Raw genomic sequence first — 13,492 nt, forward strand, 5'->3', positions numbered from 1 at the left:
ATTGCATATTATAGGGGCAATTATATGCATAAATACACGTCAATATTGTTATTAAGCATACATGTTTGAAACATAAAGGAGCGGTGAAAGGAGAGGGGGGCTTGATAATGACGTTTTACGTTGTCTGCCGATGCCTTCAAATACTTTCAGAAATATTATAATCGTAGCCTAAATTCACCATAATGACCAACCCATGGCTCCATTATGATACGAGATTAAAAATACATCTTTCTTTTCCATGATAGTTACGTTATGTGTTTATGTCATTATGTTAAGTAAAATTGGCCGTTTCTTACGTGTCTTACATGCAACACTCAGAGTAAAAACTTTGTTTTCTAACTGTCACCCAAATGAGCACTCTCTTATTATATTTTACAGAAATAAACCAACAGAGTCCAATACTTTAGATGGCCCTTTTAGTCATCATATCCGACGAAACGTACGTGCCCGCCGGTTCATAATTATGATGGTAGCTCAAATGTCCGAGTTTGCGTGGAACACGTGAACGCAGCGTCACAGTGAACGCTGTGTTCGGGCTCTTGAGGAGGACTGAGGACGTTGCACAGACACACACACACAGCTTCATCTACTTCAGGCTGCTGACGCGTACACCACAGTAGGCTGTTTACCCGCTGTTGTTTTTTTATTACAACAAACAGAATAATAATGGACGGAAACATCCAGGTGCTTCTTCGGGCTGCGGAGTTCCTGGAGCGAAGAGAGAGAGGTAGGTGTTTTTATGATAACTGTCAGTGTATCGGAGAGGAAGTTGGTTATTGTTGAAACAACTAAATACACAATGAATGCAAAACACAATGCAATTGGTCGAGAAATCGCCAATATTCTTGCTGGGATGTTATTTTAGTCGATGTTTCCCATTTGACTCAGTGACCTACATTATCGGTCCCATCATTGTACTCAAAGGCGCCAATCTCGTCCGATTTGAAAATGAATCCGAGCGGCGGTGAACGCTCATTGCGGCGAATGAAAGTGAGACAGGATCAAAACACTCAACTCTAACAATATGCATTCATTATGCACACGCTGCAGACATTTTTATTGTGTATTTCTGCTCGTGAGGCTGCAGATTCGTTGTATAATGGTGAATAGGTGGTGTTGGATGGCGCCAAAAACAAAACGCCCAGCTGATGATGCTGATGACAGCAGTCTGTCGCTTTTGTCTTCCTCCTCTTACGATTTAGGAGGAGACAATAGATCAGGCAATGAAGATAATTTGTAGCACCAAGGTTCGCTAGCGTTAATAAATGGGGAGACTTTATATTTAACATTGCTGCTCTTGAATTTCAAACAATTTTCCTCACAAAGCTGAAATGCAATTTTTTTCCCTAAACAGAGGCAGAACATGGATACGCTTCACTGCTGCCTCTCAGTCCAGATCACTCCGACAAGAGGAGTAAACAGAAGAGCAAAAAGATATCTGCTGGTGGCAATAGGTGAATACATTGCATAACATACAACTGACAACAGGGTGTGGTTGTGAAGCTCGACTTTCAGTTCTGACATGAATCTTAAGCATGAAGTCATTGCTCAGAGTTGTTATGTTCATAGCTAAACAAGCTGTCTCTTTCTGCAAATGCAGGTCAGTTCACAACGAGCTGGAAAAAAACAGGTAATTCATATTTTGTCAAAATAAATGTTGTCACTTTTGAAAGTTAGAGGAAGTGTAAGCATTAATCATAAACACCCAGTTTTCACTTGCATGTATTAACAGCATCCGTTGTTGCTTGTTGTGCTTTGCAGACGAGCTCAGCTGAGGCACTGCCTGGAGCAGCTCAAGAAGCAAGTTCCTCTGTCATCTGACTCGATGAGGAGCACCACGCTCAACCTGCTGAGACGAGCCCAGCTTCACATAAAGGTAAACGCAACGCCGCCTAGTCGAGAGCGCAATGGTGGGACAGTTATTGTCCCGGCTGGCGAGCGTTTGCTCACGGCACTCGGCCGGTGGTCCCCGCCTCGTCCGTTCGGTCCACCGCTCACTCGTCTGCCTCTCTGCGTTCTCGTTTCAGAAGCTGCAGAGCCAGGACGAGCGTGCGGAGCACCTGAAGGGCCGCCTGCGCTGGGAGCAGAGAGAGCTGCGGGTTCGTCTGGAGCAGCTGCAGAGAGGCTCGGAGAGGATGAGGAACGACAGTCAGGGGTCGACCATGTCGTCCGAGAGGTCGGACTCCGACAGAGGTACGTCCGTCAGGAAGCCCGAAGGGTCTCACCTAGGCACAGGCACGCTATAAAGCACAAATAGCTGTGCTTTATAGCTCAAAGTGTGATTAAAGGTGCAAGCTCTGATTCGTTTTGGATCATTATTATGTCACATTCAAACCACTGTGATCGTGGTCGTAATGGGAACTGGAAGTTCAAGCTACATAAAAATAGAAACTTAAAAATAATCTCTGTCTCCGAGCAAATAACACATTGATGTAGACTTCTAATAGGAGTTTAGGATGTCAATGTTTTACTGATGTGTGTTGATGTTTTCTGAGCAGCATAGTTTGACCTATAGCTTGGCAATAATTCAAAAGTACAGTTTATCAACCTTCAGGGTTTCCATGTGAGAAATCTCATTATGAGGGAAAAAAAGAAAAGTATCTTTGTTGATTGCAATCATATGACCCAGCGGTAGTTTGTGAGTTCAATGAGACGAGTGAAGTTTCCTCCCACTAATGGATCTGATCTCTTGGTCACCTTACAGAGGATGTGGAGGTTGACGTGGAAGGCATCGTGTTCGACTGTCTGGACTCTGACGGACTGAGCATTACGCACACCGGTGCGGACCACTGTTACTCCAGCATAGACAAAGCCTGGCTATGACGGCAGAAAAAAACCCTACGGTCGCTCATGTCATGTCACCGGGTGGACAGGAAGAAGAGGAGAAAAACATTCCAAAAACAAGCCAGCGCAGGACGAGGGACAGTGGAGCGAGATGTTACTGTACAACTGAACACTTTATTATTATTATTTTTAAAGGAGTAACTTTTGATATTCTCTTTTTAAAATATGACAGACGACAAGCTAAACAATAATGTTCTGAATGAGCTGTGTTCATTTGCACTGAATAGCATTTAAAATCACTGGGCTGGGATGGATGTAACATGTATTTCCTGTCCTCAACCATTAGCGGCATTTACTTCCTCAGCCACAAGGTGTCTCTGACGACTCAAACTGTTCTACTCACTTATCTTGAAGGGCTTTTTATTCAAACCTCTTAACTTATTCTTTACTACAGTATGGATGTCTATACTGAATTCTGCCTTAAATAAGATTTGGTTCGGTGTCCCATACGGCTTTTCTTTAGCACTAAGTTCATATCTCAGCAATGCCACGTGTAGCATGCACTTAAACATCAACCTGTGCTATTATTGTCCTATTTTGTAAGTTGTTTCAGTCATGTCTATTTTTTTCTTATGTTGCACAAAAACCACCACACATTGCACTTGTTTTGTCTCAAAAGGATTGTGGGTATATCAAATTGAAAACAGTGAACATAAAAGAACTGCTCGTTCATGTCTGGAAATTAAGTTGAATGTGGCAAATAGTTAGCGTATTTGTACACAATTCAGTCTGTGATCAAGTGCAAGAATTTTGATGCCTGTATTTAAAGATGAGTTGTGAGCGCGTGTGGAGAGAGTACAATGACCGTCTTATTCTCTGCTTCTTAGAGGTGTGCATAATAACCGTACACTTCATTGCTTTTGCATTTCTCACATCAATTATGCATGCGCCAGTTTGTGTCAAACTTGTAATTATGCTGTATTACAAGTTCATATTCATTGCTCTATATTTAACAACTGAAGGTGCTTCTCCCCCTTCACTTTTGTATGCAATATGCCTTATTACTTTTTAATAGTATGTATGCATTCATCTGTCTCTCCGCCCAGTTATATAATGTAGCATTTTTGTACTGGTGTAAGCTTTTTTTATTGAATAAATATTTTGTATATTTATGTGCCATTTCTAATTATTTTACTGACCCCTCTTCCTTCTAAATGGATTCTTCCATTTTATTTGAAAAACAGGAAGTCTCAAAATTTGGTATTTAAGAATCTTTTTTTTTTTTTTCATCCTGTCAATCATCTAGCTACCCACAGGTTGGGTGACACTAATGTAACTATACAGAGACATCACAGCATGATTGTTAAAAAGGAAATGTCCATTTATTGACAATATATATTTAATCAATGCAGTAAGAGCACACTGTTGCATGGGCTGTGTCATCAGTCATAAGCTGAATGTACAATACAAAGTATGATTTTTGCCTTTGTACACACATTTCAAATTAAGACACTGAAGTCCATTGCAAGCAGATCTTAATATTAAAATATTGCAAGCAGATCTTAATATTAAAAGTGCAAAGTGAGTATTTTTCACCAAGCTATGGCTGCCAACAGTACGGACCCTTCATCAGTCAATGCACTTCAACTTGAAGCAATCAGTCTCGGTAGGGTGATTAAGGTGTGGTCGGGTGAACTGAACTAAAACACAAGATTCTGACAAAACGTACAACTTAAGTAAATCAAAACACATGAATTTGCAGTAATTAAATATTTCATAGTATGCTAATCTTAGCCTCTAAAGAAAAAGCTGTTAATGATAAACTATTATAAAACAACATGACGTACTGAAAGGAACAGAGTAAAAGGTAAACGTTGTTGATGGGCACAAAGGTCTGAGGAACAGTATCAAGGTTGGTTAAGTGATATTATTCCTTTACGGCACACAGAGCCATATTTATCCAGTCTTTTAAGATCCCTATCTATGGTAAAAACTGAGATGATCTGGTTGTAACGGCAGCGCGGCCAGACCGCTCCAGTCTGTACCTTTAACTCCCACCCTCTCACTTATGTCACTTTTCTTTCAATACCGTAGATAAGCAAATGCACACGGTACGTCAATCTTCATGCGGCGCTTAACCGTTACAACAACTGAACGGTCGAATATATTCCAGGAGGCTGGAGCAGCCTCTTGAACCCAGCTCAGGCCTTTTATGGTCCACCCACCATTTCAGTACGTGGCTTCCTCACAGAGGCGTCTACTCACGACGGGATCCGTTTGTCTGAACCATGAGGGGTGGGGGGGTAAACCGCTGATCTACACAGCTCATCACACATATTGTTTCTTCTGGGCCTGTGAGGCGAGGTCTTTGGCTTTCTCCTTAGCTGCCAGCGCTGTCTCTCTTGCTCGATCCGTAGCAGTTTCTGTTAAGCTTCTTGATGGCGTTTCACCTACAAAAGTCACAACATATCGATTTTACAGATTTGAACACACATTAAACTATCTTCTTACAAAGAAGTGATTAGCTTTACTTTCCCAACAGTTTCTACATGACCAACCAATTTAAGTACGGCCTCAGTACCGCCAAACTAAATATCTTGACTTTCTAATGAATGGTTGTATGATTTGGACTTGCAAGTCTACGTAAATTTACTAAAAAGTTGTCTTGCATATTTTGTACCTTTAGAGGTTCCCAACCTTCTCCTGTTATACTCGCTTTAGAAAGCTGTTAAGCAAGTTAAGCTCCACCCCAAATGGCAGTATTTTTATTTGACGGATACATTTTCTCAATGAGCATCACACAGTTTCTTTTTTTTTCTCCGCCAACCACTTGCTCATCTTGTACTTCCCCTCTGCTAACCTGAGCCTAACAGCCTAACTAGCATCACAGCGAAGCACAGGCGTTGCAAATTAAATAAACGATGGTTTGTTCTAGCAATTAATGCAAAACACTAAGTACTGATGTTATCATTATTATTATTGACAATTTACCTTGCATTTTGGCCAGCACATATTCAAAGCCTTTCATGGTCTTTGTAACACTGGTCTTGAACCTTGCAAGACCAAATTCCTGGAAAGAGAAGACACAAAGTCAGCTTCGACAGAGAACAATGTGTCAACAACATATACCTCATATCATCACATACATACTAATATACCTTCCCAGAGCCTGAGGACCACAGAAGACCACTCTGATTCTGTCATAAATCATTCAGCAACCCAGGTCTCGGCAGACAACTGCTCTACCGTTGCATCTCAACACCGTGTATTATGTTACCAACTCCAGAATGAAAGATCGGTGTGACGCCACACACCACTTTCCCTGAGCTGCTACGTAGCGCAACACTTCCCTTTACTGACCTGAATGGCTCTAGAGAGCCCATAGATGTTGGAAGAGATCCAAGCTTCCCTTCTTATCTCTGTCCAGCTACCATTGTCAGGGTTGATTTGGTACTCGCACCGCTCTTCCACGGACTGTTACAGAGAGGTATAAAAACAAACAAAACGCAACATGAGCTTGAGTGATTACGTTGTGTGACGCCGAGTGCCAATGGAGTCAAACATTGTGGTACCATGAGGCGAGCGTGGCTGATGTTCCATGTGAGCGTGGTCATGGTCCTTTTCTGAGGGTCCACAATGGAGTCCTCGATGATGTATGCCTTGCTGGCCATGTGCTTCGGTAGGTAGCGCTCCATCCAGCGAGGCGCTCGGCTCGTTTTGGTCAACAGTCGTCTGGATTTGAGGCAGTTGGTTGGCGTAACCTCTCGGAAAATGATGTCCTCGGTCAAAACATGGTTACTGTGAGAGAGAGGTACAAGCTACGGATCAGGATGATACAAAACCGCTGCGTAGGGCTTATATATGTACATGTCTGTCATGTTCTTCAATTCAAATATATTACGTTTTCATAATTTTATTGTTTTGTCCAACCAACAGTCCAAAAACCCCAAAAGTCTCAAATTTAGTTTACAATGCCATGAAAGCCAACAAATACTAACACATGATAAACTGAACAAGAACCTGTTTGATTAGATAATACACTTTTTAAAACAATTAAATCAACAGTCAAAATTCTTGGAGATGTATTTTGTTATTGACAATTCACTTCATTTTTATCATAGCAGCTCAAACTGCAACAAACGATTAGTTTCACTGTCGATCAGATGATTATTTCCTTGATTTACCAATAAATCAGTTGTCTACAAAATGTCAATAAAAGTAAAATACGCCCATCACAACGACATATTCAAACTGTTTGTTTTGTCTGACCAGCAGCCAAAAACCTAAAGATTTGCAATTTACTATTATACATCCATCTAAAGATCATATCACAACAATAGCTGAACAATAAGTAGTTTATTCAATCGTTTGCCCGTCGCTCTATTAATGGACTAATTGTTTCATCTGTGATGTTCACCACTTCACTGCTGTCTGGGGAAACAGTCTAGGCAACCTCAGTGGTGAAGGTAGCAACATCATGCTATAAAAGTGCTCGACTACTTTAATATTTCTACTACAAAAGTATAAGCATCAATATGAACTTTAAGTATTAAATATGAAAATTACTCATCAGGTGAGAGAATGATGTTATATCACATCGCTGGACTGTTATTACTGACAGTGAGTCATATTTAATCAGCTAATCATATGTTTAATATGTAAAATCATAAGGAACCAGCACATGACATGTAGTTGTGTTGAAGTACCAGACAATACAAATAAAGCACGTCACACCTAAACCACTGTAAACTGCTACTTAGTTATTTTCCACCACTGAGACATAGTCCCATCTATTAACACAGTGCAATTTGGATAAAGAAGTTGATAAGCAGGATCCACCTCACTCACCTGTAAGGGTTGGGATATCGTTGCCAGAAGGCGATACAAACTTGGTCCCAGGTGCTCTTGAGCAAACCTGCGCAGCAGAAATACTTCACCATTGTTCCCTGCGTTTAGTCTGGCAGTACCCTGAGGAAATGCAGAACAAACACACCGTGAGCAGGCTAATATCGGAGGCTCGTGTAAACACACAGTGTTTACTCAACCGCAGCTTCGACGATTGAGGAAGTTCGTGTTTTTGTACTCGAAAGTGTCAACAAACAAGACAAGTGGAAACAAATATACGAATTACGTGATTTATCTTTGTTTATGTAATACCGTTACGTGTTAAGTAAATAAATGTGAGCCGTTAACAGAGACGTTTAACCGAACTGTTCAGCTAAACGCTAGCTTAGCTACATGACAGCTGTCAGCCAGATACAAAACATATATCTCATCACCTCACAAATACAACGCCGAGTCTTCTGGTACGTAACGAACAGACAATGTGGCTGACAGTATGAGTGAATACAGGCTTTACAGGCCAGTGAATAACTCTCCGGAGACTCCATCAGATAAACCCTTCCTGTCACATCTGTCACGTCCGCACTCCTGAGCTCCATCGTTAGCATCACGAGCTAGCCTAGCATGGAACGAACCTCGTGAATGAATGGCACAGTGCAGCCCAGACGTTTCTCTGACCGACTTTCAATGAAGCGAAGTTCATTTCAGAGGCAAAAAGGCGGTTACCTGTGTGGCGACAGCATTCAAAAGATGAGTATCTGCATGTTGTACTCCGGTCGGCATGAACTTCCCCGTGCAGCCACCGACAGATCGTGTCCCACGTGACTTGGACTGAAGGGAAGGTCAAACATCGACGACACTTCCGGTAGGTGGTGCTTCTTGAACACTAGAGGGCAGCACGTGACCGTGCAAAATGCAATACAGCGTTCAAGATTATCGAGTTTACTCAAGAGTTGATTTCGATCAGAAATTTGGGGGTCTGATGTTAGGTAATTGAGTCAAAACAACAGAAAGTGGCATCTGTAAGGCTCCTACAATCTATCTTCAACTCAAATGTAAAACACCCCTTACAGTATTATGGTTAATCTGACTGTGTCTTGCTATTTTTGGAGATATATCCCCTTGAGCGTGCCATACTTAGCTACAGATGGATAATCTCTTATGCATAAAATCATCCCTGAAAACATCTCCAGTCTGCAGCAAAATGTTCACACATTAGCTCTAATGCCAAAAGGGTTTAATGTCATGGGTCGAAGCTCAATGTTCGTCTAGTCCCGATAAAGGCTTGAGAGTTCCTATAATTATCTACAATACATCAAGGAATATAGGCTAAACAAGGAAATCAGTAATGTTGGTGTCATGTTCCAGCCATACAAAACCAATGTGTATTATCTTTTTGCTGTACAACGAATCACACTGCACAGGCCACATTTGTCTGGTTGTTCATTAAATGCTTTATTGGTTATTTGGACCCACTTGTTCTTTTTTTTTTGCTCAAAATGAAGTCTGAATGTTTATGTGTTGATTCACCTCAATTTTGTGAGAAATTATTAATTTCCCGATATCCAGACTTTCCATCTATGGATGGATTTTCCAGCCTTCAGGTTCAGTGAGTTTAATTTACTGTATTACATTAAGTATGGTAGGTACAAGTACCCCGACTACTACCCCCAAATGTTTTGAGTAGTCTTTGTATGGTGTCAGTTTTCAATACATTTTGTAATACGCCACAATTTTCAAGTGAATGCACCCAGGCAGGTTTTGACATTTATCAAAGCCACAGCTTATTTGATACATAAAACATAATTTTTCCTGATGGTCAACTCAACTCTGGGAGTTATGTGTGCAGTGGGGGCTCAATATATGTGCCCAGAGGCCGTGTGGTTGATTAATGTTCCTGCACTCATTATTAAAAGACCACCAACAAAGGACACTTCGACAGCTGAGTATGGAATTGCATATTTTGTCTTCTTCCAAATCCAATTTTTTTCAACAAATCCTCAAAGCAACTGCCCACAATATAAGAGAGCAATTTCAAGAACTTTCATTGTTTTCGATCCCGTTCCTTTGGACAGAGAGTCCTGCTGGCCCATCTAATCAGGAAGAGCTGGTTGCCAGGTTAACACAATTGACTTCCTGGTTGGACAGATAATAGCCTCCTCTGGATTCCTTGGATGACGATTGAATGTTACTCGGTGAGCACGTTGGAGTGAATCTAAAACGCAGCATTTGGATTTAAGAGAAAATCGTCCAAATGTTTTCAATAGCCAACAAATAGAAAAACAAGGGTGGAAAATGAAACTTGTTCACACAACCACAATAATCACCTCGAGTAAGAACAAACACAGTATCAGCCTCAGGCGATTTATGCAATGGAGTGCATACATAATTGGACATCACTTACCAACAAGTAGACACATTATACATTGCACTGAGTTAATTAACAGCCTAGTAAACATTTTAAACATATATTTGAAAATCTTCGACAGATGTATTTTCACTAGTAGCATTTACATAGGAAAGAAGAGCCTTACATTAAGCGATTGGCATGCAAAGCTTTTAGCCCTCTCCAGTCCCGTAGATAGGCCGACTCAAGATCAGGCCGTTCAAGTCAAAAGGCTACTTTTGAACCACAAGCACCACAAACCAGAAGTGCGTTCAGCGTGTTCAGTCACATTCTACAGGCTTTTTTAAAAATGGTGTTATTCTCATACAGCAGTCGGAGGTTGTCCGCCATTACGACCATTCAGAGTCAGCCTTCTTGAGGAGCGTGTCCTGAACGAGCCCTCGGGGCGGAAGGAATCTGGCTTATCCTCACAACGGAAGACCATGAGGAAGCCGTTCCTGTAGTTTCTGTTCATCCACCCATACAGGACAGGGTTGGTAAAAGTCGAACCCATGGCTATGATGTGGAACACTGTGTATATCAGTTTGTACTCCTTAAACCTGAGCACCAGGTCCAGATCACTGGCCAGCTGGAACACATGGAACGGCAGCCAGCAGATGGCAAACACCACCACCACCAGGGCCAACATCTTGGTGGTCTTTTTGCGGCGGTTGATGCTGTCGTTGCGGCTGGACGGGCTGATGTGATTCTTCAGCTTGACCCAGATGCAGATGTAAGCGTAACTGATGATGGCCAAAGGGAGAATGTACTGTAGGAGCAGCATCGAGAGGCTGTAGATGACTCCGTCCCTGCTGGTCCCGTGGGGCCACTTCTCAGAGCAGACGGCGATCCGCAGGTTGATGGAAGGGATCTCTTCGTGGCGGTACTCTCTGAAGATGGCCAGGGGTGCTGCCAGGACAGCAGACACAGTCCAGGTGAATGCCATGATGAGGAAGCTGGTGTGCCACGTGAGCCGCCGGCCAAGGTGGAAGACGATGCAGCGGTAACGCTCCAGAGCGATGACAGTCATCGTCAGGATGGATACATGCACACTCAGGGCCTGGGCAAATGGCACCATGTGGCACAACACAGCTCCGAACTTCCACTCATCTAGCAGCGTGTAAACCAGAGTGAAGGGCAAGCAGAGAGTGTCCACCAGGAGGTCTGCCAGGGCCAGGTTAGCTATGAAGAAGTTGGTCACTGTTCGCATGTTTCTGTAGCGAATAATCATGTAGATGACAAGAGCGTTGCCCAGCAGCCCCAGCAGAATGATTAGGGAGTACGCTGTGATCAGGACGATCTGGACTCCGAGGTGCTTGGTGATGTCGGTGTGGAAACCAGGTGGGTGCAACAAACCCGTGCTCTCGTTAAGTTGAAACCAGGGGTCGGTTTCACCAGCCGCCCCTTCGCTTGTGGTGTTGCATGTGTCCGGTGGACTCATTTTACCGGTAGATGATAGATTGATGAATGTGCCTACACCTGAGGAGAGAAAGTGAGAATTGTTTCCGACACAAGCCAGGCAGAATAGTATTCCTAACGTGATGTGAAAATAAATGCGAAGTAGACATGGTCCCTCACTTGCTGCCCATTGCTTTTGCTTGAACACCTGACAAAGCCAGAGAGCTGCAACCTTGGTCTCGTTGGTGACGGGCTGTTATTTTGACCTTCTATATATCTCCTGGTCCATTATCTCCCTCTCCTTAAGCTATACAATACTGTCTGTCATTTTTTCCCCAGGGTCTCTTTCTCAGCAAAGAAAGAACTGCAACGGCTTTGGCAAAATCCAACCTCTAATGAAAATCTGACAAAACAGATCAGATAAACCTATTTCATTATCCCCTTCGTAACACCTGAAAAGGGTAGTTATCATTGTAAATGTCATACTGCTATTAAATCTATTTTGTATTCAACTTGAGAGGCATGAAACAGTGCAATTTAGAAGTTATGAGTTATCTGATGCATGCAGCCTAATTATTAGAACTATTGCCCAACATTAGATTGAGGAAGTCGTGTTCTGAAAAGCCAAGAAAAGGAAATACGCGTCTCAGCAACAGATGACGAGCAATAGAAAATCAGATGTCTTTATACACGCTCATTTCAAACACTCTCTAAAAACAGACCATGTTGCTAACTGGAGCTATTGAAGATGTTTCCCCGGTGGCCTGGGGACAAGTATTTGTTTGGTTACAACATGCTGTTTTTTTCCAAGGGACATAAACACCTGTGTCATTAGGAAGACTAAAGGCAAATGATGAGGGAAGCAATGTAATCAGCACGAGTCAGACAGTACAAAGCTACATCATTAGAGCCGCCGACTGCTCTCATACAGTCAGCATCTCATAAAAAGAATATTTAGCGGTATGCCTAATTTGCGAAAGAAAGATCAGTGCTGGTCCATGTTACACAACCGTATGTTAGTATCTCTCCTTTCTATAGGTCATTATCTTTACATTTCTGACAATTTACCTGAGATATGGCTGAGAGCTGAATACAGAGAGAACACTTTGGTCATGGCATGCATAAAAACCATCTCAATGTTTGACTCTTAAGTGACAATTAAATCTGTTAAATCTCTGCATCCTCATTAATCAGATGAATGCTAATTACATTGAGTGGTATCTGCCTCAACCAGAGGTGTTTTCACCATATCCACAACACACATTTTTAAGTGTTAAAAACTGGACACTTTGTAGCTTTTGATTGCTTGTCTGAATCAACTTTGCACATTCAGCACTTAATTTTGAAAGTTTTCTTCATGAATTACTGAGACAAACTGGAAACCATTTAGTGAGAGGTCATTTCTTTGGTGACAGACACTCTTTGGTCGCTCATGGGGATCCTGTAGCGTATCTCTTCACGGACTATCAGACACAGTTTACTGACATCTTTGCTTTTTCATTATTTTATTCACAATTGAATATTTTACTGGAAAATATGGTATAAATTTTACTTGCTGCATTGTTGTGTTGCTTTATTGTCAAATCTATCTAAATGCTAAATAGATCACATTGTCCTCTCTGCAACTGACTTTAAGCAGCAAAAGGTCTCGAAGACAAGTGTGTATATTAGCATGTATATGTTTGTGTGTAAGTGATGTGTCTCTAAGCTGGTGTACATTAAAATCATCCATACAGTCTCTGGGTTCCTTAGGATTTAACTAGACCGTATAAAATGTCAGGTGTTTGGCCTAAAGGAGAGGAAAGTTATCATAGATATAAAATCTAAATACATATTGTGAGCCACGACATGACGTACAGGATAACTTAGAAACCACAGGGACCAAATTGTGGTGATGACATTTTGTTGCAGTGCCAATTGACCACTGCCCGCCTGCATCCTCTGTCAGAGCAGAAAGTCACACAGTAACACCCAGCAGAGATTCACCAGGCAGACTACAGGCGACATGTCATTTGTCAGAGCACCCTTTCTGATCGGCGATGGTAATCCATGATTTGAGGCAAGCGCGTGCCACTGAGGCAT

General features: G+C 42.0%; 3 protein-coding genes across 3 annotated transcripts; 1 reads left to right on the forward strand and 2 right to left on the reverse strand.

Annotated features, from left to right (window-relative positions):
* The first annotated feature begins 559 nt into the window (after window positions 1-559).
* Window positions 560-3,954, forward strand: mxd3 (MAX dimerization protein 3). Its single transcript, XM_079167669.1, has 6 exons — window positions 560-727; window positions 1,355-1,454; window positions 1,601-1,630; window positions 1,762-1,876; window positions 2,028-2,193; window positions 2,705-3,954. Exons 1-6 carry the CDS (start codon window positions 667-669, stop codon window positions 2,821-2,823), a joined length of 591 nt encoding a protein of 196 aa, XP_079023795.1. The 5' UTR covers window positions 560-666; the 3' UTR covers window positions 2,824-3,954.
* Window positions 3,955-4,144: 190 nt separating this feature from the next.
* On the reverse strand, window positions 4,145-8,447 carry prelid1a (PRELI domain containing 1a). Its single transcript, XM_079167589.1, has 6 exons — window positions 8,353-8,447; window positions 7,633-7,752; window positions 6,357-6,582; window positions 6,145-6,258; window positions 5,776-5,854; window positions 4,145-5,234 (listed from the first exon to the last, which is right to left on the reverse strand). The coding sequence occupies exons 2-6, from the start codon at window positions 7,722-7,724 to the stop codon at window positions 5,113-5,115; spliced, it is 633 nt and encodes a 210-aa protein (XP_079023715.1). The 5' UTR covers window positions 7,725-7,752; window positions 8,353-8,447; the 3' UTR covers window positions 4,145-5,112.
* A 1,887-nt stretch (window positions 8,448-10,334) lies between these two features.
* Window positions 10,335-11,453, reverse strand: npy7r (neuropeptide Y receptor Y7; the record flags this gene model as incomplete). The annotated part of the gene is made up of 1 exon (XM_079167642.1): window positions 10,335-11,453. One exon carries the CDS (start codon window positions 11,451-11,453, stop codon window positions 10,335-10,337), a length of 1,119 nt encoding a protein of 372 aa, XP_079023768.1.
* Window positions 11,454-13,492: the final 2,039 nt, after the last annotated feature.

The sequence above is a fragment of the Pholis gunnellus genome (genome assembly GCF_910591455.1).
Source record: "Pholis gunnellus genome assembly, chromosome: 10".
Taxonomy (NCBI): domain Eukaryota; kingdom Metazoa; phylum Chordata; class Actinopteri; order Perciformes; family Pholidae; genus Pholis; species Pholis gunnellus.

What these genes read in the sequence shown, in the direction of transcription:
- prelid1a (XM_079167589.1), bottom strand. Translation starts at nt 7,724, where the DNA reads ATGGTGAAGTATTTCTGCTGCGCAGGTTTGCTCAAGAGCACCTGGGAC. An exon ending in TCAGCCACGCTCGCCTCATG is followed by an intron (nt 6,259 to 6,356) that starts GTACCACAATGT and finishes TCTCTGTAACAG; the next exon opens with TCCGTGGAAGAGCGGTGCGA. An exon ending in TGTGCTGGCCAAAATGCAAG is followed by an intron (nt 5,235 to 5,775) that starts GTAAATTGTCAA and finishes TGACTTTTGTAG; the next exon opens with GTGAAACGCCATCAAGAAGC.
- mxd3 (XM_079167669.1), top strand. Translation starts at nt 667, where the DNA reads ATGGACGGAAACATCCAGGTGCTTCTTCGGGCTGCGGAGTTCCTGGAG. An exon ending in CCTGGAGCGAAGAGAGAGAG is followed by an intron (nt 728 to 1,354) that starts GTAGGTGTTTTT and finishes TTCCCTAAACAG; the next exon opens with AGGCAGAACATGGATACGCT. An exon ending in GAGCCCAGCTTCACATAAAG is followed by an intron (nt 1,877 to 2,027) that starts GTAAACGCAACG and finishes TTCTCGTTTCAG; the next exon opens with AAGCTGCAGAGCCAGGACGA.